Consider the following 21,947-nt stretch of genomic DNA (forward strand, 5'->3'; position numbering starts at 1 on the left):
AGTGCTCGGATGTGGAAGCTGACAGTAGTGATCACCTTATCAAGCTGCGATTAGTGCCCGGCGCACCACTTACATCCTTCTTCCCTTTTTAATTACTGAGAACTATTCAACAAACAATATAATTGGAAAGTCTAAAATCGATTTCCCGACTATCAGATACCCGTTACTCACCAAATGTAAATGCTAACGAGAAATTTAATCATTTTTCTGGGATTCTGGGTTTGGCGGCTTTAGGGCGCTAGATTGCGCGTGTCAAAAAGTTTTTTTTCGCAAGTCAATAGAAATTTACAAGACTAATAATAATATGAAAAAAAAAATATCAAAACATTTTGCAAAAATTTAAGCATGACAGCTTAGTGCGGCTTTCGTGGCAACATGAATCAACAAACTTGCGCTGCGTCAATATCTCTGGAAACTGTATGCTTTATCTCATAGATATAGATGTTTTCATTAAAAAAATGTTCCTGGCCGAAGCCTTTAACTAATTTCAATATCAGGAATCTCGTAATGAGAGACCAGTTGGTTTTAATTTGTCTATTAATTTTCTACATTTATATTTATTAGTGGGATAAATTTCTCCCGCATTCCACAGAACGGAAGACAGCTGCTCTTCATTTCAAGCGGGCACAGCATAACTCAGCCGGATAACAACTGTGAAGGTCTTGTTTTCTGTTTGCAATTTTGCTGCTAAAGTGTTGAACCGCCGTTGGTGACGTTTTGACACCATTTTCGGTGCAGCGATGATATGGCATTCATCTTGACAGCCATAACTGCCTCCAATGCCTGCGTGCGAGTGTGTCCTCTGTGGATGTGAATGTCCTTTCGTGCCCCTGCTGATGATGATGGTGATGACGATGATTTACTCTGTCCGTCTGCATGTCCGCCTACTGTGGGTGAGGGCGATTGCTGTGTCCGTGATGCATTTATGTCACTTACTTGAATGTTGCAACGCATTTTCGGTCACCCGAAGCACAAGCACACACGCAGGACAAATGACCAACATAGCACCACCCACTGGTGGGCAAGGACATAGAGGCACGAGGTCAGAAAAGAAGGGACTCCGCACCAGAGACTGAAACATGTTGCGTTGTTCGCACCAAAACCAAAAAATGTCCTTGACACTTAACTCACGCTGCATTAATGTGAACTGAAACTGAATGCACAGTTTCTTTGGCTTTAAACAGGCACAGTGGGCCTATCATATACTCATAGGAAAATTGGCGTACTATCCTATAGTGTATAGATTACTCCGATTAAAAATACTTATAAAACTGTTCCTTCTTCATTACTAACATTGGATTCGATGCACTTTGTGTTGAGGGACAAACCCATATATAGTTTTGAAAAAGTGCACTTCAAAATCCCTTTCCAGCTATGACCTTTTTATCTCGCGCTATATCCTGCCCTAGAAGGGTTTGAATGTTACCCATGTTTATCAACACTATCAACTCAACTCCCAGAATCCAGCTAACTGCCCATAATATCCCCGTCGCCGTCGCCATCAACAGACCAAAGTGAAGTGCAGGCAACACATTGCACTCCCATTCCAGCGGACATGTTGAAAAAGCTCGTAAATTACTGGACAATGTGGAGTGGCGATGCTGATTGGAGATGAAGGCAGCACGGGCAAGAGCAGGGACGGTCATGCCTGGAAAATATAAACATCAACAACGTCGGAGGGCCAACAACTAGAACAACAACACCCATCGCTCATGTTGGTGATGATGCATTTTGCGGTCTGTCACACCAAATGCAATTTGACGGAGCTGTGCAGAAACTGTTTTTCGAGCTATCAACCAATTTGGCCACGGCTGCACGCCACGCCACATAGTGTCCACAGGTCTGCTAGTTCTGGTCCTCAAGTCTGCAAATGTCCTGTGGAACGGTGCCCATTCCTCTTGGGCCTCTCTAGCTATTTTTGGATCCCCTACTCTAGCTTTCTCTACGCTCAGAAAAAATAAGTACGTTTAATTTGTACAGTGAACGGAAATGTTTTGTATTGTCCAATTAATCGTAAATTTTAATAGCACAAACCTTAGTTTTGTTAGTTGTTCAGCTACGGAGTGGTTCACAGCCTCGATTTATATTTTAAAAAGCTTGTAAAAATAAAAGGCATAAAATGTGGATTGTAGAATATCATCGACAGGTGTCACACTCTTCAAACCTATGATATGAAACTTAAAACGGAGTTTACACATACTAACTAATTTGTAAGGCCAACAATACGTACCGTTGATACACTTCAGATTTCCCAGCACCGGCCGGGCCTTTCTTTACTGCCCATTTTTGTTTTTGGGTTACTTTTCCCTTCGTGTATTATGCTTTGCTAATCTTTTGTGAGTGTATTTTCGTGCGTTCGTGTGAACGGAATGGAGTCCTGGTTTATGTGTTTATGTCGGCGGATGCATGTCGTCACTGCGTGAAATGTGTGTGGCAGATGGGGGATACAGCCGGAGTGCCCTTCTTTCCTTCAAACAGCCCAGGAAAAGCTGGGTGCGGGCTAGTTTTGAAATTTATGTTGCGTTGGTGAGTCGGTTTTATTTCCAAAGCATTTTTGTGGTCGTTTTTGTTTGTTATCTGTGTAGCTGGAGCAGCATCATGACCATTAACTGTCCATTGTCCACGTCCACATGTCACAGACAAGTCGAGCACTTCACCGTCGGCGTGAAGTAAATGTGAGAAGCGCGAGTAAATGATTTCAGCTTGAATTATTTAGCCTTCTTTCAGGTGTGTGCTCCACCTTCGGAGCGGCATTGCGAGAAATTTGATATGCATCGTAAGCTCATAAATCATAAATTGCAATTAAAGGATCTCCGAGTTTAACGAATTAAACAAATTACAATAAAATGGATTTATTTATCGATATACCCACCCGTCTATGCGTTGTGCTTTTAGCTGACTCAGTCCACTTCGCACCAAAGGCTCGGTCGAATTCCGGATAAATTTATTGCCGATCATCATGCGACAGGCAAGTGGGTAAATATGGTTGAAAAATATTTGTGCTGTCTACAAGAAATTATTTTTTGTCAAAACAGGGACTTCTACTTGATATATCTTATATATACATATATCATCAATCGGTGATACACTTTTTTGAAGTTTACAGATCCAATTATAAAGAAATAGCAGCAAATAAACATAGACATTAGTCAAGGATGGAGGTTCCTGTCATTATTTATACTTAAATACAATTGTGGAGGAAACCCTGCAATCCCTTCGTAAATGGTAGGTTTGGTAAGTCACAAACGAACATTTTATTTCTTTCAATTCATGAAAATCTGATTTGCCTAGCAGTTTTGCAATGTAGCATCTTCGTTCTATTTATTAAGCTTCCTGTCCGCAACAGAAATTGGTTATTATATGGCTAGGATTCTCGAAATACTTCGTAGTGTTGTCTGATTTGGGTAAACCCACGAATAGACAGATAATCATTCACAGAAGGCTGGGAAGTTGCTCGAATACCAAACGGAAACGTTACTTTTTCCGGACCAAATTATCCAATTTTGTTCACTTGATTGACTGCACTTTTGATGCCGCTGCCAAGGCCACAAAACTTCAATGCAGATGCAGCACTCGCACTCCACTAACCGTCCCTTACTCTGCCCATTTGGTCTTCAGTACATGTGGCCAGCACCTCGTCCATATCCTCGTCCGGAGTCCCTTAATGGACTTTCGCAATCAGCTGTCAATGCCTCGCCCAGCATCGGTTCGGTTATTTATTTTTGCTTCAGTGCGAAGTGTCACCGACTTCGCAGCGCTTCCATCAATCAATCGCTTCGAATTATAAATAACCAAAACCTCCTCGGGGCTGCCGTCCGATTACAAGAGTGTATGAGTGCACTCAAAACAATTTGATCAAATCAAAACGAAAGAGTTTTGACCTTTCGATTTGTGTATAAGCGTCCAAAACTCGAAAAGCGTAATGCATACATACAGAGAAAATATTAAACAGTACTACGTTTAAGTTTATGCATTTAATTTTTACACTGTCTATCATTTCCGATAAAGAAAATTGAATGGTTGTAAGTAATATTAATTCTAAGGAGCTAGTTTGGATATACATATATATAATATAATAATAATCTAGCTTTAACATTGGTCCTTGTTTAAAGCCGGTGGTTTTTTTTACAGTGTTGATTAGCAAAGAGTTCCAAGTCACGTTTTAACTTACATTGCAGCATTAAGTGATCGGTCACAAAACAATAGATAGATATTCTTTTCTAATTGGGCCAATTTTAAACCTTTGTTATCCCTGTAACATCCACTTCGACGAATTAATTAATACCCTCACACCTATGCCATGCACAACCAACTGTTGACCCTTGTTGACAAAATTATAAGGACAGTAAGGACTCTATGGATCGCATTTTGTAAAACGTAAAAATGGTAATGGCTTGTTGCCATTGAGCTACTCAGCTAGAACTCAGTTGTGAGGCTGTTAAATAAAGATGCTATTAGCACCAACAGACTTCTTATACAAAAGTTGGTTTGTCAATGATGTTTAGTGGGGGAATTTAAGTATCGCCTCCAATAGTGTACTCCCCAATAAGTAGTCCCACACGAACTAAACAAAAAACCATCTGAGTGGACTCTCAGTATGTTGAACACAAATTAATTCGAATAATACCTTACACAGCTTTCACTTGGGCTTGCTTATCTCACATGTCAAGTGCGTCGAATCCATCATGTTGAAGTCCGACTTCGCCTGATGAACGCGCCAAAGCCTCATCGACTAGAGTATCGCAAGTTTAATAATGAGAAAACCATAACAATTCGACAAGAGTGTTTTTAACATATCATTGCGCATTGGCACTTGAGCATTTGGCTGTGTGCAGGCCATTTTTTAAGTGTCTCGATAATGTCAATATCATCGTTCGTCTTGGGGTGTCTCGATTCCATATCCAATTCCATCGAACTGAGCCGGATTTCACCGGATTGACAGCCATCAGGCATCAGAAAAAATTCGAATTAAAAAAAAACGCGTAAACAGAAATTGAATTCATACGCACTCGAAATTGAGCTCAGGATTTTGATCGAGTGCAAGTTGTAAGACTGTACTGACACATACAAAAAAATGATATTCTTCTTCGTTAGCACCGTATTTCCTATTTAAATAAAAATATAAATAAATATAGATATTTTTAGTTGTATAGAAAAGTATAAAAAGTATATAAGTATAGTATATAAAGTATATATATTTCACTCCAATGACAACGAAACACGTTTTGGTATGACAAAAATTAAAGATAAAGTTTTTTTCCCTGTGCAGCCCCATAGTCACTCGGGCCAAGTCGATGCCATCAATGTCATTATCAATATCAACAACATGATTGGACATAAAACTGAAAACGAAACGCATGCTCCTCGGGCGATGAAAATGAGTCGAATCGATCTTTCGACCATCGCGATCTAGAATGTGTAAACACAACCGCACTAACTGCACTCAATCAAAAACTTGATTATTTTGATATGCACAGTGCTTGAGGCCCTGCAGCCTCCCCCATTAATAATTTCAGTCAAATCGGTCGGGGAAAACACCAACGGCACTAAGAACACATGCACTGCTCTAAGTACCACGGGCCTACAATAACAAGCGGCCCTAGTCTCGACCAAGATTGCAGCTGCGTCGGAACCGACTTCTACCTGAACTCCAACTCCGGCATCGACATCTGCATCTCAATCTGCATGTCAGCGTATCCATGATATTCGTGGAAGCCGCACTTGAGCGCCTCCATTGAAAATAAATACTCATTTTATTGCAGGAAACTATCAACGGGCAAAGATCGGTGTCACGCAAACATTTCATCATTTTTCTGGCATATCGATAGTTATTGGAGAATATAATGAAAAAATTGGTGGCTTGTGGGCGTTAGAGTGGGCGTGGCAAAAGTGGTGTTATTAAATACATCGAGATATGGATATAAGACTGATACAAATAAGAAAGAAGATCAGAATATTTTTCGTACCAGGTTTGGGCGATTTGTGTGCGTTGGAGTGGGCGTGGCAAAAAGCTGTTTTGGCATATGATTAGACGTTAATCTTCTGATCTATGTATGGACTTTGATCGTAAGCGTTTCCTTCTTTCTTCCTTGTTACATAATTTTTAACGAGTATACCATTTTACTCTCTATGTAACGGATATAAATAAGGTAAAAGATATGGGATTAAAATTTTATGCGTTCGAAAGACGACAGGTTTAACGAACGTTAAACGGGTCGTTTTTTGGCTACTTTATGATATAATCTTTTATGATGGACTCATTGTAAAGTTTAGACTAATAAAAAAAAGAAAACAAAAACACCTCCGAACAAGGCAAAAAACTAGTGCCGATCCTACTTTTAATACATTCTTTTACATTCTACTAAATAAATAAACTACTGTACTGCCGTCCTCACAGGGAAATTTTAGATAAATAATTTATGTAAAAAAAAAATTGTAGGGCTTGAACTGAATTGGCCTAAACTTATTAAATGCGGTGCTTTGGTTCCTTAATAACTGTCAAATGTTTGCTTTATCTGCTTAGAGAAAATACACAGCTGTGTAATGTTGAGGAAATCGTCAGCAATGGCAGTATTTTGCTCACTGGTTATTATTGTGTTACTTTTTCTGCCAACAGCGCTTACCGACATCTGTTCTAAAACAATCCACGCAAAGTTACTTGTTTAATTCCCATCTCGCCTTCGTTTTAGTCTGGCCCTATATCTTTTGCATCTAGGGCCATAAATTAGCCGGGCCAAGTGCAGTGTATCGATACAAAAGCCTTGTCTCGGATCGTTTTTGCCATCTTGACAGAAGAGTACGTGAAGTTCGAAACCCAAAAGCTAAGTCGCCAAGTTCCTTTCCCCTTATTTTGAGTTTGGGTTCTATGCACTTATCTTCATTTATAAAACTGTTTTCGGGACGAATCTGAAAATTAAAAAAAATTAAAATAACTAACTTAAAATAATTAAAAAAACAAATCATTTAGTGTAAAGTAAAGAACAGGTTAACGATGGATACATTTCAAAAGATGAGACTTTGATAATAAATGTTCAAGAGGACATTATATATTATTAAAAATAGATATTAAATAAATAGATATTTATAAACAAACCATTCGTTAACCTAATGCAATTAAGTAAACCAATAACAAGGCAATTTAAGTGAATCAAGATACTTAAGCGCTCCAAGTCCCAATCTCAAGTTCGTTACCTGTCAACCCCAGGATTCCAAAGTCAAAATAAAGGACGTCCGAGGGAAAAAGCCTTGCGTGTAAGTCGCACTCGCCTATCAGTCAAGAGCAATCTTTCTTGGGCAACGCACAACAAGCTGCTTTAAATGCCGGCCAAATTTGAGAAGCAGAAAGATTTTAATTACATGTAGAATACCACACTACAGGACCATTCGACTGGGCCTCGTCCAACTGTCTGGCAATTATTTACATTAGCACGATCACAACTCAGAGGCACTGCACATGCATCATCGTGTTGCGATGTCGATCGGGATCTCCAGACACCAGATACGAGATCCCGCGCTCCATAGCCCATACTTCGGCCAAAAGCCAGACAAGAGTCGCTGCCTGTGTGCTTGCCATGTATGCATATTAATTTATTGGAATCATGTTAGTGAGTCGATATTGATATAAATCCATTCTCGATCGCGGGGCCCCGATATCCAGAGGCCGAGAATGGGATTCGGGATGTGTAGACCCATGCTGGGACACTAAAGTTGGCAGCAGACATTACAAAACGACTAAGCCTCTCTCGGTCCAGCTCCAAAGTCAGTGGGCAGACCAGGCGATCTGGTCGCCTCAGCCCAGCTTCTGTCTTTCCCGATGTTGTTCTCAGTCCGGTTCTCCCTACCCCCTTATATCGCATGCTCATCGACCATATTGAACTCTAATCGTTCGACTATCATGCGATTATGGAGTGAAGGATCTTTCCAAAGGAAACAATCTGGGCCATGACAGCTTTGATGTTCGGGAGGCTTTTCATTAATTGCATTCAACTAATTAAGCAGATGATGTACGACGAAACGTCCATAGCTTATGATGATTTTGTATAATAAAAATAATACAATAATACTTTAATACTTATTTTTACGAATTTAATTTCAGAATGAAGCCGTCTATTTCGTGCGACAAAGTTATTTTACCTTCATCTTCTCGAAAATAGATTAATTTCTCGATCTGAGGGGCGGGTATCTGATAGTCGTAGCCCTCGACTAAATAGGTAAAAATGTTAAGTATGCACATTTTAGTGACGTGAATGTAGCGCTTTTTAGTCCTCAAAGCACTTAGAATTGTAAGAAAGAAATTCGACAACAGCGTTCACTATGGTTATACCCGTTCCTCGTAGAGTAAAAAGGGCATACTAGATTCGTGGAAAAGTATGTAACAGGCAAAAGGAAGCGTTTCCGACCATATAAGGTATATATATTCTTGATCAGGATCCACAGCCAATTCGGTCTGGCCATGTCCTTCTGTCCCAATGAACGTCGAGATCTCAGGAACTATAAAAGCTAGAAGGTTGAGATTCAGCACACAGATTCTAGAGGTAAACACGCAGCGCATATTGTGGTGATATCTTTTCACAGTTTTATTAGTCTTGTAAATTTATATTGATTTTGAAAAGCTTTTAAATAATTTTTCATAGTTTTATTAGTCTTTTGCCATTTTTTTTTTCCACTCTAACGCAATAGGCAATTTATAAATTTTGTCTAATTTTATTCTGATAGTCGGGGAACTCGATTATAGCATTTTCTCTTATTTTTGATAACTTTTCAAATGTATAAACATATTTTACAACACATTTTGGTAAAGGTAAATAATTAGGCTTGTAAAAATAAGTTTTTTCAAAATGATTGCCAATTTTATTTTTGATTCATATCATCATTCATAGATTAATACAATCGACATTGAGTGTCTTTTTGAAAAACGTTATAATGTCTGTGGCCTCACTAATGCGCATTTTTGTTGGCTTTCCAGCTCCATGACCTGCCTTCGTATAAACCCTTAATAATATTGGATTCAGTTGATATTCCGAGTAGCGCACTGCTTCCTGTAAAATCCCAAATAAGAAGACTTTACTCGTTGAGTTTTTGTAAGAAACTGATTTTATTTGGAAATATCTTCGGTTTAAATAGGTGACATGAGAATCGCATCTTAAAGTAAATGGCCTACGCAGAGGCCTAAGTAAATAGTCCCCGCCTTATCGAGGTCCCACGCTCGGGCACATCTGCCTATCTTGAGCGGCGAGGACCTTATCTGTGGTCTCCCACTAAGGGACTATTTTAGGAGGCGGGGAACGATCTCAAGTGACTGACTCATGTAGTGTGCACTTAAATTACATGTTTTTGAGCAATGCACCCATGTCGCCTTAGATAACAAAATCCTAAATATAATTTATCGCTCTCGATTCATTTACATAAGATATGAACGGAGCCCAAAATTGTAAGTCTTTAAATATATTCGTGTTCATGTGTGAACATTCTGCCAAAGGGCCAGCAAGCTGAGATGTACATTAGTATATTAGTTGCATTTATAACAGTAGTGGACTGTATTTATTTGATATATGTTCATTTATTTTGCAACTAAGATTTCAATGGGCCTAGTTTTTCTGGCTTTTAATTTTATTGGATTACAATTATGGTTTATATTATTTTTAATTCAACAATTTGTACTCAATTAACTTATTTTAAACATTTTGCCTTTTCTATGTAGAAGTACATTTTCTATTAAACAACGATATAGTGGACTGTATATTTTTATTTGTTATATTATTTTATTGTTTATTTACTATTGATATTTATAGTACTGGCAACGGACCTGCAAAGGTTATTGCTTGCATTCTTTGTTGCACAGCACATTTCCGTATGAAATATATTATTAATACTATCATTAGTATTAAAGCAATAATTAATCCAGCATGTCCGGAAATATGATGGAAATGTAAATCTTTCAATTTTTGATGGTTCTCTTTCATAAATTTAATTTCATTATTCAATCGTTCAAATTCCTCAGTATGATTTAATATTGATAGTTTCAGCGGATCCCAAATAATCTTCGGCGCTTCACTAACTTCTCCTATATAAGGTGTTGATAATAATTCTTCACTTTCGGACTGAATGTTATGGTGGGCAACTAGAATTTTATCGTCGGTTCTTGCCGTACAATATGGCGCAATGCTTAAAACTCCTTGCTGAGGCAAATCAAACAATTCAATTTGAGAGCCAGTACATTGCAGACGGACTTTTGAATTCGCAGGAACCTTAAACAACCAACTACTTTTCTTTTCTAACTCTACCCAGTAACTTTTAGAGTCGACTACTGTTTTATAGATGCAGTTCGCCGCTTTATCTGGCTTTAGAGGCTGAATCTCACATGCATTATCATTCGCTGAATTCCAGGGCCAACTTCCTTTGCATATTCTCTTATTTAGTTGCCATTTCTGACATTGATTTAATGTGGCTTCCGTCATTATGTGATAGGAATCTATCTCAAAATTATAAATTAAATATTCGGACGTTGTATGCACCATTATTATCCGATCTTCATTTCGAATTGGCACCGGAATAAGCCTGAACAATTTGGATGGATGCCTGCTAAACAGAGGCACTTTTGCACTAATGATCAATTTATCGTCGATGAATAAACCCCTGGCTGTTAACAGTGTATACACCTCCTTAAGTTCCGTACCTGACCGTTTTCCTGGAATTACTAGGTTCTCCGAAAGACTCTGCTGAATTTTGGCAATTTCTTTTTTAAGCTGATTTGGCCTGAGAATATTTGTATTTAGCCTACCGTGATTAATATCAATCAACAGGCTTATAATGCCTGCTTGAATTTTTTCGCCTTCTTCAATCAATGAGTGTAGCTGTTTCGTAATCATAAAGAATTTTATTGATTCCTTATAAACATAATAATTTTCTTTAAGAACTTCTGTCATGTTCTCAATTCTTATTTGCATACTTCTAAAATTGGAGTTAACATCTTCTGTTGTTCTCTTTAATAGATTAGAAGTTGAATCAACCACAGATGTTTGTTTTTGAATTAGTTTATCAAGGTTGTTCTGGTTATCTAACAAATTCTTCATATTTTCTTCTAATTGCTCTCTATCATCTTCATCCATTATACCAAATAAAATATGATACAAGGAACCCATAAATTCGAAAGGAGCACGCTTGCTTCTAGATCTAGACTGTATCATAAACAATTTATTGTTTTCTTCAAGTTCCGATAACTGACTTTGCATATTATCTAAGACTAGACTACATTGCTCTTCAAAGCTATGAAGTCTTTCGCAAACTTTCCTCATACTTTGTATAAGCGCATTACCCTTTGTTAACATTTTAAAATATGGATCCATTTTATAATAGATAACCAAATTCCAAGAAGTACTCACAATCTCAACATCTCCTAGCGGGTCTAGATATATTGCTGAGGTTTTATTTATTTTGTCTATAGAATATCTTGGTGCTATATCTTTAGGTAATGCGCTAGAAACTTGACAACTTAACACAAACAACAACATTGCCATAATGATTCCGATCTTGGACATTCCCGATGTCGCTCTAGTTCGTCTTTTTGGCTCTTGGTCAGCCTCATTTTTGTCAACAGACTTTATTCCTTCCAAGGGACAAATTTTAGTAATGGGTCTAGTGATATATCCTTCCTGCATCTTTACTTTAGCCACTCGGACCTTATCATCATTCCCCTTATGCACCTTTTCCACCTTTCCTAAAGGCCATCTTGCAGGATGACAATTCTCATCCTTTAATAAAACTATTTGCCCTTCTTCTATATTAGGAATTTCCTTTTTCCATTTATTCCTTTGCTGGAGCGTATGCAAATATTCACTTTTCCACTTAACCCAGAAATCTTTCTTCATTTTTTGGATAAGTCTCCACCTATCCAAATTTCCGATTTTTTCATCTTCCATTGGTTCGACTATTTCTAAAGGTGGTCTTCCAATTAAAAAATGACCTGGTGTTAAAACTTCTTGTTGGTCCTTCTCACTAACTATAGTGTATAATGGCCTTGAATTTAAGCATGCTTCTATTTGACATAAAAGAGTTGACATTTCTTCGTAAGTCAAAATAGTGTCGCCGATTATACGCTTTAAATGGTATTTCATTGACTTAACTCCAGCTTCCCAAATACCTCCGAAGTGAGGTCCTGCCGGGGGAATAAAATGCCAATCAATCCTGTCCTTTTCAAGCTGCGCTGCAATCGTTATATTTTCTTGTATTGCATTAAATAACTCTTGATCTAATTTTCTTGCAGCTCCTACAAAATTTGTTCCGTTGTCTGAATAGATATTGGAACATTTTCCCCGTCTAGCAATAAATCTTCTGAGTGCTGCTAAAAATGCGTCTGAAGTTAGATCGCTTACCATTTCTAAGTGTATGGCTTTGGTGGCCATGCAAACGAATACAGCAACGTATCCTTTAAATGTTTTTTGGCCACGATTTTTTGAACATTTAACATAATAAGGACCTGCGTAATCTATTCCAGTATTAAGAAACGGGAATGTCATCGTCACTCTATATTTTGGCAAGTTACCCATTATTTGCTGAGCTGTATTTTGTTTATACCTTGCACACGTTACACATTCTCTTAAATACTTTTTCAACGAATTTTTCAACCCGAAAATCCAATACTTTCTTTGGATATAGTTTCGCATTAGGTTTATCCCTCCATGCAATGTTTCCTTATGAGCATTTTTTATTAATAAGCTTGTTAGGTGGCATTTTTCTAAAATGATTGGATGTTTAACATTAAATTCTGCATTGGAATTTTGCAATCTTCCTCCAACTCTTAGAACCCCATCCTTGTCCAAAAATGGATTCAATGACAATATTTTATTATTTGTCTTGATTTCCTTTTTGATTTTAAGGCACTTTATCTCTTGCCTAAACTGGTATTCTTGTTGTTTCTTAATAACAACTGTTTCCGCTATTCTTATCTCCTTTACTGAAATAATTGATGAATAGGCTTTATTTCTTGTTTTCATCTGCACGAATCTATTTATGTATGCTATTATACGTATAAGTTTTTCTATACTGGAATACCTTTCTATTAGTTCGTAAATAGGATCATCTATTTTGTCATTTAATACCGTATTTATTAAGACAGGTTCTTCTACAGACTGCTGCCGAGGCCAAAGTTCTTTTGGGTCTGCTAGCCATTTCGGACCTTTCCACCAAAAATCACAGTTGATCAACTGGTTAGAATCCACTCCCCTGGATGCTAAATCTGCTGGATTATCCTCTGACTTAACATGATTCCATTCAGTATTTTTTAATTTCCGAATGTCATCCGTTCTTCTTTTTATAAATTTGATCTTACTTTGACCACTGTTAATCCATGCTAAGGTAATCGTGGAATCACTCCAAGCATAGATCTCCATTATATTGTCAATTGATCCTTTTAGTCTTTGGATTAATTCACTAAGCAGGTGAGCTGCACACAGCTCGAGTTTGGGAATTGTCTTCCTATTTTTTATAGGGTTGACTCTACTTTTGCTAGCTATTATATTAACATGAGGTCCTACTTTAGCATAGACTACTGCAGCATATGCTTTTTCGGAGGCGTCCGCAAATCCGTGAATCTGAATGACTGAAGAACTGTTTGAATTAATCCACCTTGGGATTCGAATATTCTCTAACAATAATAAATTTTCTTTATATTTTTCCCAATAATTTTTATCTTCTATGGATAATTCCTGATCCCATTCACTTTTATTTATCCAAAGTTTTTGAATAAAAAGTTTTCCTGAAACCGTGACTGGTGCCAACCATCCTAACGGATCAAATATTTTTGCTAGCGTTGATAACACAACGCGCTTATTTATATTTTTTGATTCATCATTACAATTTACGCTGAACTTAAATAAATCCTTTTGAGGTTCCCATTTTAGTCCTAAAGTTTTAACACATTCATTTTCGATAATATTGAGAACCTTATTGTCCCCTGTGTCCTCCACAGTGGTTAATATTTTGGAATTGTTGGAAATCCATTTCCTTAAGTTGAATCCAACTTTCTGCAATTCATGGGGAATTAATGTTATTAATTTATTAGCTTCTTCTACCGAATCAGCTCCAGTCATTAGGTCATCCATATAGAAATCATTCCTAATTATTGCACTAATAACTTGGTTTTTACATTTATCTGCAATATCTACCAGAACCCTGGTAGCCAAATATGGTGCAGATGCAGTTCCGTAAGTGACTGTGGTTAATTTATATGTTTTAATTTTTTCTTTTGGAGAATTTCTCCATAAAATATATTGATATTTTTGATCATTATTATCTATTTTAATTTGTCGGTACATCTTTTCAATGTCTGCCGAAACAACAAATTCCCATTTTCTCCATTTAATAATAATGTCAAAAATATCTTTTTGAACTCGTGGCCCAACCCACATTATGTCGTTCAAACTTTTGTTATTCGTAGTTTTTGCTGAAGCATCAAAAACTACTCTCAATTTAGTCGTAAGGCTTGAATCTCTAATCACTGCCTGGTGCGGTAAAAAATATTTGCCTTCATCACTCACTTCAATCATGTGTCCTAAATCCATGTATTCATTCATGAATTTAGTGTAGTCAACCTTAAGTTTTTCATTTCTTTTTAGTTTTTTCTCCAGATTCATGTAACGAGCTATCGCTTGTTTCTTTGAATCTCCTAAGGTGACATCCTCCTTGAATGGAATTGACACAATGTATCGCCCATCTGAATCTTTTTTTGTCGTTTTGATAAATTTATTTTCACAGATTTCAGACTCGATATCATCTTTTTCTTCTTCTTCCACTTCCCAGTAGCGATCTAACTCTTTTATTTCTATTGTTGTGGCTACAATGGTTTCTTTTCCTTTGGATTTTTTACATCCAGAAACTATCCACCCGAAATCAGTTTTTTGCCCAAGGAGACCGTCTATTTTTATAACTCCATTTTGCAGAATGTGAGTATATACGTCTGCTCCAATGATTAAATCAATGCGACCCGGTTTATTAAAATCGGGGTCGGCTAATTTAAAGTTCTTCCATTTTTTCTGATCAACATTAATCGTGTTGACTGGAAGTGCCTTCATAAGTTTTGGGAGAATAATTGCTTCAATTTCTAAATTTTTCGGAGAATTTCTTATCGAAATAACCGCTTTGTGCTTGGAGATGCACGTTCCTGTGGAAGATACTCCACTTATTTCAGTATGAGACCGAAATTTTTTCAATTTTAGAATCTGTGCAGACTCTTCTGAAATAATTGTGCTTTGAGAGCCACTATCAATCAATGCTCTTAATTGTTCAAAGCCTCCATACCTCGACTTTACTTGAATCAAGGCCGTGGCCAACAAGGCTTGACCTGTTGTTCTACACGTATTCACTTTTTCTGGATTATGACCTGCAAAGTGAAGTAACGTGTGGTGAGGTTTACGACAAGTCGAACAAAGCTGCTCGCTTATACATTTTTTACCAAACGGATGCCTCAGACATCTTAGGCAAATCCCATTTTTTCTTACCCAGTCAGACCGTTCTGCTGGATTCATTATTTTAAATTTATGGCATTGAATTAAATAATGCCCTGGTAGTTTGCAATATGCACAATTGTCACTATAATTTTTATTCTTGTTATTATTAATCATTTTCTTTACAGGTTTTACTTCCTGTGAGAATGATGATATAGAATTGAGCCTTTGCTCTAAAAAGTCCATGACATCAGAAAGTGCCTGTATTTCTTTTGTCTTTTTAACATGGCTTTCATATAAATTGAGTGATTCTTTATTGAATTTCCGAAGAATTATGTGAGCGAAAATTGCATCCACATCTTCTGGTAATTGTGCCTTTAATTTTATAATATAAATTGACTCGTTAATCGTGTCAATAAATGTCTTTATTTGCTTATTGGATTCTAAATTTAAATTTGGCATATCCATAAGCCTATTCATATGATCTGAGAATATGTTTCTTTTATTCTCATATCGCTTGGTCAAAAACTCCCAAGTGGCTTCATAATTTTCTCCAGAGCCGAGCAGTAAATGAGTAACCACATTTCTGGCTTCTCCTTTTAATGCTGACTTTAGATAATTAAATTTGAGAGAAGGACTGAGATCCTCTCTCACATGTATGAGCTCTGTAAAGAGTTCATTAAAAAGATCCCATTCTTTGGAATCACCAAAGAAGGTGGGAATCTGTATTTTAGGCAGGGTTGGTAACTCCTCCGCCTTAACAACCGTCGACATTTCAGCTTTATTTATTGTGCCACTGAGTCGACTATTAATGGCTGTAAGAATATTTTGTTTGTCAAATTCAAGTTCGCTAATTTCTTCTTCGAATAGCGAACTCTCAAAATGACTATTCACCTGTTCAATCAGGTTATCTATTTTATGCCATAAAAATTCAATTTTATTTTTCCTTATTTTAAGGAAATCTGGACTACTGTCTATTAGTTTAGACGTATCTTCTAGATATACTCGAAATTGGCCAACATTATTACGAAATGCCTGCTCTACTTTTAAAGCGTTGTTTTGTGCTATACCCTCTTTTTCAGGGTGACCACGCATTTCAAGGTTTAATGTAGGGGGAGGGTTTGATTTAGGGACAGTGTTTGATTTAGGGAAAGTGTTTTCTACCGACTCGCCCTTAATTTTTTCATTTTTATTTTTAATTTTTTCTAACACCATCATTATTAAATCATACTGCTTCGCGTTAAAATATTCATGATCGACAACGCCGATCTTTAACAAATTGCTATGATTAGCAATGAAACATTTTTGAAGCTCATTTAATTTTAGAATTTCTACATCTGTTAATGTTGGTTTTACTTCCAACTTTCTAATTTCCAAAATAATTTCGGACTGCTTCTTAAGGAATTGAATAGTCTTTTCTGACATCATTTTGAAAATTTTTTGTAATTTCTTAATATATATAGTACGTGTATATGTATTTTATATGTATTTATATATATATGTGTGTTTGGATAAACAGAAAATTCTTGTTTTGACTTAGCTGATGTCGTTGTTGTTGCTGCTGCTGTTGCTGCTGTTGTTGCTGCTGTTGCTACTGCTGTTGCTGCTTCTGCTGCTGCTGTTGTTGCTGCTTCTGCTGCTGGTAGAGGCTCCTTTGAATTTGACTTCCTTCTCTTCTTTAAGGCTCCGTCGATGTTTAAAGATGATTTTTTTTTTTTTTTTTTTTGGCACGTTTTATTATTTTTGTAGTCCAGTCAGATTTTTTGTTTTTTAGCCATTTATTTCGGCATTTATGCTCTTTTGGCATATACACTGCACTCTATTTATGAGCTGATTTAATGCTATTAGAGCATTTATAAGGCACTGTTTTCAGGCACTTTTTATTTAATTTATGCTCTTATGGCATATACACTGCACTCTATTTATGAGCTGATTTAATGCTATTAGAGCATTTATAAGGCACTTTTGTTATGCACTTTTTAATTTCACAATTGCTGATGTATGGCCTCAAGCACGCCTTACCACAATTTATAATGGTACACAAAGCAACCTTTAGCTATAGACTATAAGGTGCTTGTTTTAAAACATAAAAGATTCTTTTGTATCTTTTGCTTTTTATATTTATACTCTGTTCCTTACCTTTGGTAGGGGGAAACAAGAGTTACTTATTTTTGCTACCTTTAGCTGTAAGATGCTTAAAGGAGCTGGCCTTTCTCTGAGTTCCTTACCTTTGGTAGGGGGAAACTGCAGAGTCGATTAAAGGCTCGATTGACCAAATGTAAAATCCCAAATAAGAAGACTTTACTCGTTGAGTTTTTGTAAGAAACTGATTTTATTTGGAAATATCTTCGGTTTAAATAGGTGACATGAGAATCGCATCTTAAAGTAAATGGCCTACGCAGAGGCCTAAGTAAATAGTCCCCGCCTTATCGAGGTCCCACGCTCGGGCACATCTGCCTATCTTGAGCGGCGAGGACCTTATCTGTGGTCTCCCACTAAGGGACTATTTTAGGAGGCGGGGAACGATCTCAAGTGACTGACTCATGTAGTGTGCACTTAAATTACATGTTTTTGAGCAATGCACCCATGTCGCCTTAGATAACAAAATCCTAAATATAATTTATCGCTCTCGATTCATTTACATAAGATATGAACGGAGCCCAAAATTGTAAGTCTTTAAATATATTCGTGTTCATGTGTGAACAGCTTCCTGAAGGGCAGCAACAAATTTATAGGAGTGCAAAGGACTTACACGGTCGTCGTGATCGGCTGTCAGAATTAATGTCGATGGGTACTCCTGATTTGGATTCAGAGGAATATGAACGTTGTGAAGAGGCGAGAATTTAATAAGATTCGCGAAGTGTACCTTTTCATCGGGATTGCCATAATCGGAACACCAGGCATGACCGATAGTAAACTTGTGGAATCGCAACATATCCATTACACCAACTTGGGCCACGGCCGCTCCGAAAAGATCAGGACGCTGATTGATGCAAGCACCCACCAAAAGTCCACCATTCGAGGCGCCCTGTATAGCCAATCGATCCTTGGTTGTATAGTTATTCTTGGTCAAAAACTCAGCGGCGGCTTGAAAATCATTAAAAACGTTTTGTTTGCTCAACATTCTACCCCCATTGTGCCATTCCATGCCATATTCTCCGCCTCCTCTCAAATTTGGAAAAGCCAAAACTCCATCAAACGTATCCATGAACATCAGACTCAGTATGCCGAAGGATGGCATTAGGCTGTAGTTAAATCCACCATATCCGTATAGTAAACAAGGGCGGGGTTCCGCAATATCTCTCTTTCGTTGTACAATAAACATAGGTATATCGGTGTCATCAGTGCTTTTATAAAACACTTGTTCCACGCTGTAGTTATCCCGGCTAAAGCCCTCCAAATTTAGACTAATTTCGCGCAGAACTGTCGGCTTTTCGGATGGTTTGGCAAAGTCATAGTAAAATATTATACCTGGTGATAAGAACGATGAGAAACCATAAAATATTTCCGAATTACTCTTCTTTCCTGAAATCCCATTTATTGAGCCAATATCCAGGCCAAATTGACGGATGAGCTTTCCTGTGCTAAGATCGCGGGCTTGAAGAATATGCTTTACATCACAGTTATAGCAAACGACTAATTTATTCCCATCAACGCACTTGGCCCACTCCAAAACATCTTTCTTATGCTCGGGTATTGGGGTGGTCCAGTGTTCCTCTGCTGGATTATTAACATCAATCACAATCACCCGGTAATTAGGGGCATCCTTGTTTGTGTGGAAGTACAAATTAGACCCCTCGTTGGTAATGTAATCGAAGTCAGCCTCAAATTTATCTACAATTGGCTTAAGTTCCAGTTGGAATGCGTTTTTCTCTTCCGATCCTAATTCAGCATAGTACAGCATATTGTCACGAACCGTGTGACTTATCGATAAGATAAGGTATTTTCCGCAGTCGGAAATATCGGTTTTGAATCGCCAAGACGGGTGTTCGGGGAACTCTGCGATCAATATATCTTGATGGGGGCTCTCTCCTAGTAGATGGTAATACAGTTTCTGATTCTCAGCCAGCTTTGTTTCTGATCCGTCAAATATCCCGTCTTGATCGGTATATCGACCATAGAAGAATCCCTTGCTGTCTTTCGTCCAGGAGACATTAGAGAACTTCACTTTTTCCAGAATTTCAGGTAAGTCGATACCTTCCTTGGTATTTCGTATTCGGATTTTATTCCAATCGGAACCACTTTCGCTCAGTCCATAGGCCATGAACGCCCCATCTTCCGAGAACTTGATATGGCTAATTGCAGTGGTTCCATCGGAAGATATGCTATTGGTGTCAAGGAAAATAGACTCTGGGCTCTCTAAAGTCTTTTGCTGCATCAAAACACTCTGATTTTGCAGGCCAGTATTCTTAAAAAAATAATAGTAGTTACCGTGACGCATGGGACACCCATACTTCGGGAAATTCCACAGCTTTGTCAGTTTGGAATTGATATTCTCCCGTTCCGCACTTCTTTCAAGGAAGGATTGGCTAATGTTGTTCTGCGCATTCACAAATTGTTGAGTGTCTACAGAGTCTGGATCTTCAAGCCACCGATAAACGTCTTTTATTTTATACCCGTGTATCATTTCTTCGAATCTTCCATCCTTTCGTGCCTCTGGATACACAATTCTAAGACTTGCTTCCTCGACTGACCGACTTAAGTCCGTTGGACTCTGGACCAAAGCGTCCGAGCGAGACATAAATATGCGATTAAAAATAAGTGGGAAAAGATGGAAAATAAATTTCAGTATCTGTGTTTCCTAAATAAACGGCAAATTTTAAATGTATAATGACATAACTTAGTAAGCCAACTCCTAACAGTTTTAATGTTTACCTCTTTCTAGAGCAGTGCGTCAGTTTGCACAAATGAATGATTAGGCCCTTTCGGATGCAAACGGTTAGGATAATGGTTATCCATTAGACTGGAGGTCTAAATTAAAGTATTTAAATTCCTATACGATGTGTCGCGCATACCATCTATACCGTCTATTCCGCCGTAAGGCCCCCTTCCACGACACATGACATCTCTGGGGCGCCTTTCTGATTGGTGCACTTGCTCTTATTGGTGTAATTTTTGTAAGCCTAAGCATGCTGAGCATGTCAACAAGGGGCGATACACAGCCCGGGAAAAAGAAAGACAGAAGGGCGACGGAGGCCAGAAAGGCAACAAGTCAAGAGCGCTGACAGCCAACATGAGCGCACCAGCAGCAGAGATCGTTGGTTACAACAGTTGCACTGTGAAAAATATGTGGGGCCGCGTACCTAATTATATAAAATATTGTAGGTGCTTGCAACGTTAAGCTTACTTTTTTTTTTCTTTGTCATCTAAAGTCACCCTCGGCTAATCAAATTGGCACCAATAAGCTTTCTGTTACATTAACGTCTGACATTAAATATTTTGAAATTGATTAATAATAATGTTTATGATAAAACAGGTTAACAGGAGAGCTGGTAAGATCGCTACCATTGACTAAATTTGTTTCTTCTGGACTTTATTTTATAAAACAGTGTAGTTCCTCCATAGCATATGCTGGTAGCCAACGATCATACTACGTTGTTGCATCGATTGGAAGCTGGGCTTTGTGATCGTCATTGCAGATTTGTGGCTTGATCAAGATCGAGAATTTTAACATTGGCTCGTCTTCATCTCTGAAGTGATCAGACACACGCAAAGCATACACACTACACCAGAGCAGACCTGAATTGGGTTCTGTATCTGCATCTCGAACGGAGGGTATAGAGATGAAAACGCTTGTGTTTTTGTCGCAAATCGCCGAGATTGCGATCTCATTAAAGCGAATTATTTGTGTTGCTGTCCCGTTCTTTCGCGCTGCTACTATCACTGCCTTCTCCGATTCCCTGAAGAATTAAGATCGACGATCCTGCATAAGTTTGATTCTGTTCTGTGACTCTGCAGTGGTAGTTAATTTTAGTCTGCCGTTTGCAAAAGCTTATGCACTAGCATAAATAAATATGCTTTTATTTTAATCAACGTGGACGTTAGTCCAAATAGTGACGAAGGACAACGAGGAAATGAGTGGGCATGGCAAAAAGGTTGTTGGCAAATCGATAGAAATTTACAATACCACTAAAACTATGATAAAATATCGAAAAGTTTTTCAAAAACGTGGGCGTGGCAGTTATGTGCTGTTTTTGGCAACATGGATCAACAAACTTTGTCTTTGTCAGCTCTCTAGGTTTTATAGTTCCTTAAATCCTGATCATGAATATATGTTACAATGAATCTAGTATACACTTTTACTCTACGAGTAACGGGTATAAAATGTTTGCTTGTCTCTTGGGTTTGTATGCAAGAAAACAGTACTCTAAAATCGAAATAAAATACCTGTGTTCAGTTACGAATAACAGCTTATCGTGGCTAAGAAGTTTGTTTTATGGTCTATTTGTAAAGTCAAGTGCAACATTTTTCGTCACCTGACAGCCTTCTTGGATAACCCGATGATCA

At 37.7% G+C, this 21,947-nt stretch overlaps 1 protein-coding gene across 2 annotated transcripts, besides 4 other annotated features; it reads right to left on the bottom strand.

The window, feature by feature from the left end:
* Positions 1 to 131: 131 nt before the first annotated feature.
* Positions 132 to 371: a mobile genetic element.
* Positions 372 to 2,050: 1,679 nt separating this feature from the next.
* On the bottom strand, positions 2,051 to 20,235 carry CG2528 (uncharacterized protein). Of its 2 annotated transcripts, NM_001316405.1 has the most exons (4): positions 18,193 to 20,235; positions 6,624 to 6,906; positions 2,231 to 5,105; positions 2,051 to 2,177 (listed from the first exon to the last, which is right to left on the bottom strand). In NM_001316405.1, the coding sequence occupies exons 1-2, from the start codon at positions 20,179 to 20,181 to the stop codon at positions 6,712 to 6,714; spliced, it is 2,184 nt and encodes a 727-aa protein (NP_001303334.1). In that variant the 5' UTR covers positions 20,182 to 20,235; the 3' UTR covers positions 2,051 to 2,177; positions 2,231 to 5,105; positions 6,624 to 6,711.
* Positions 8,318 to 8,753: a mobile genetic element.
* Positions 9,040 to 18,145: a mobile genetic element.
* Positions 20,236 to 21,520: 1,285 nt separating the features above from the next.
* Positions 21,521 to 21,702: a mobile genetic element.
* Positions 21,703 to 21,947: the final 245 nt, after the last annotated feature.

The sequence above is a fragment of the Drosophila melanogaster genome, chromosome 2L, assembly GCF_000001215.4.
Source record: "Drosophila melanogaster chromosome 2L".
Taxonomy (NCBI): Eukaryota; Metazoa; Arthropoda; class Insecta; order Diptera; family Drosophilidae; genus Drosophila; species Drosophila melanogaster.

Excerpts from the sequence above, each read along its gene's own strand:
- CG2528 (NM_001316405.1), bottom strand. The coding sequence starts at position 20,181 with ATGTCTCGCTCGGACGCTTTGGTCCAGAGTCCAACGGACTTAAGTCGG. Across the intron at positions 6,907-18,192 it reads CAGCCGATCACGACGACCGT|ATTCGTCCCGAAAACAGTTT; the intron begins GTAAGTCCTTTG and ends TTTAATTTTCAG.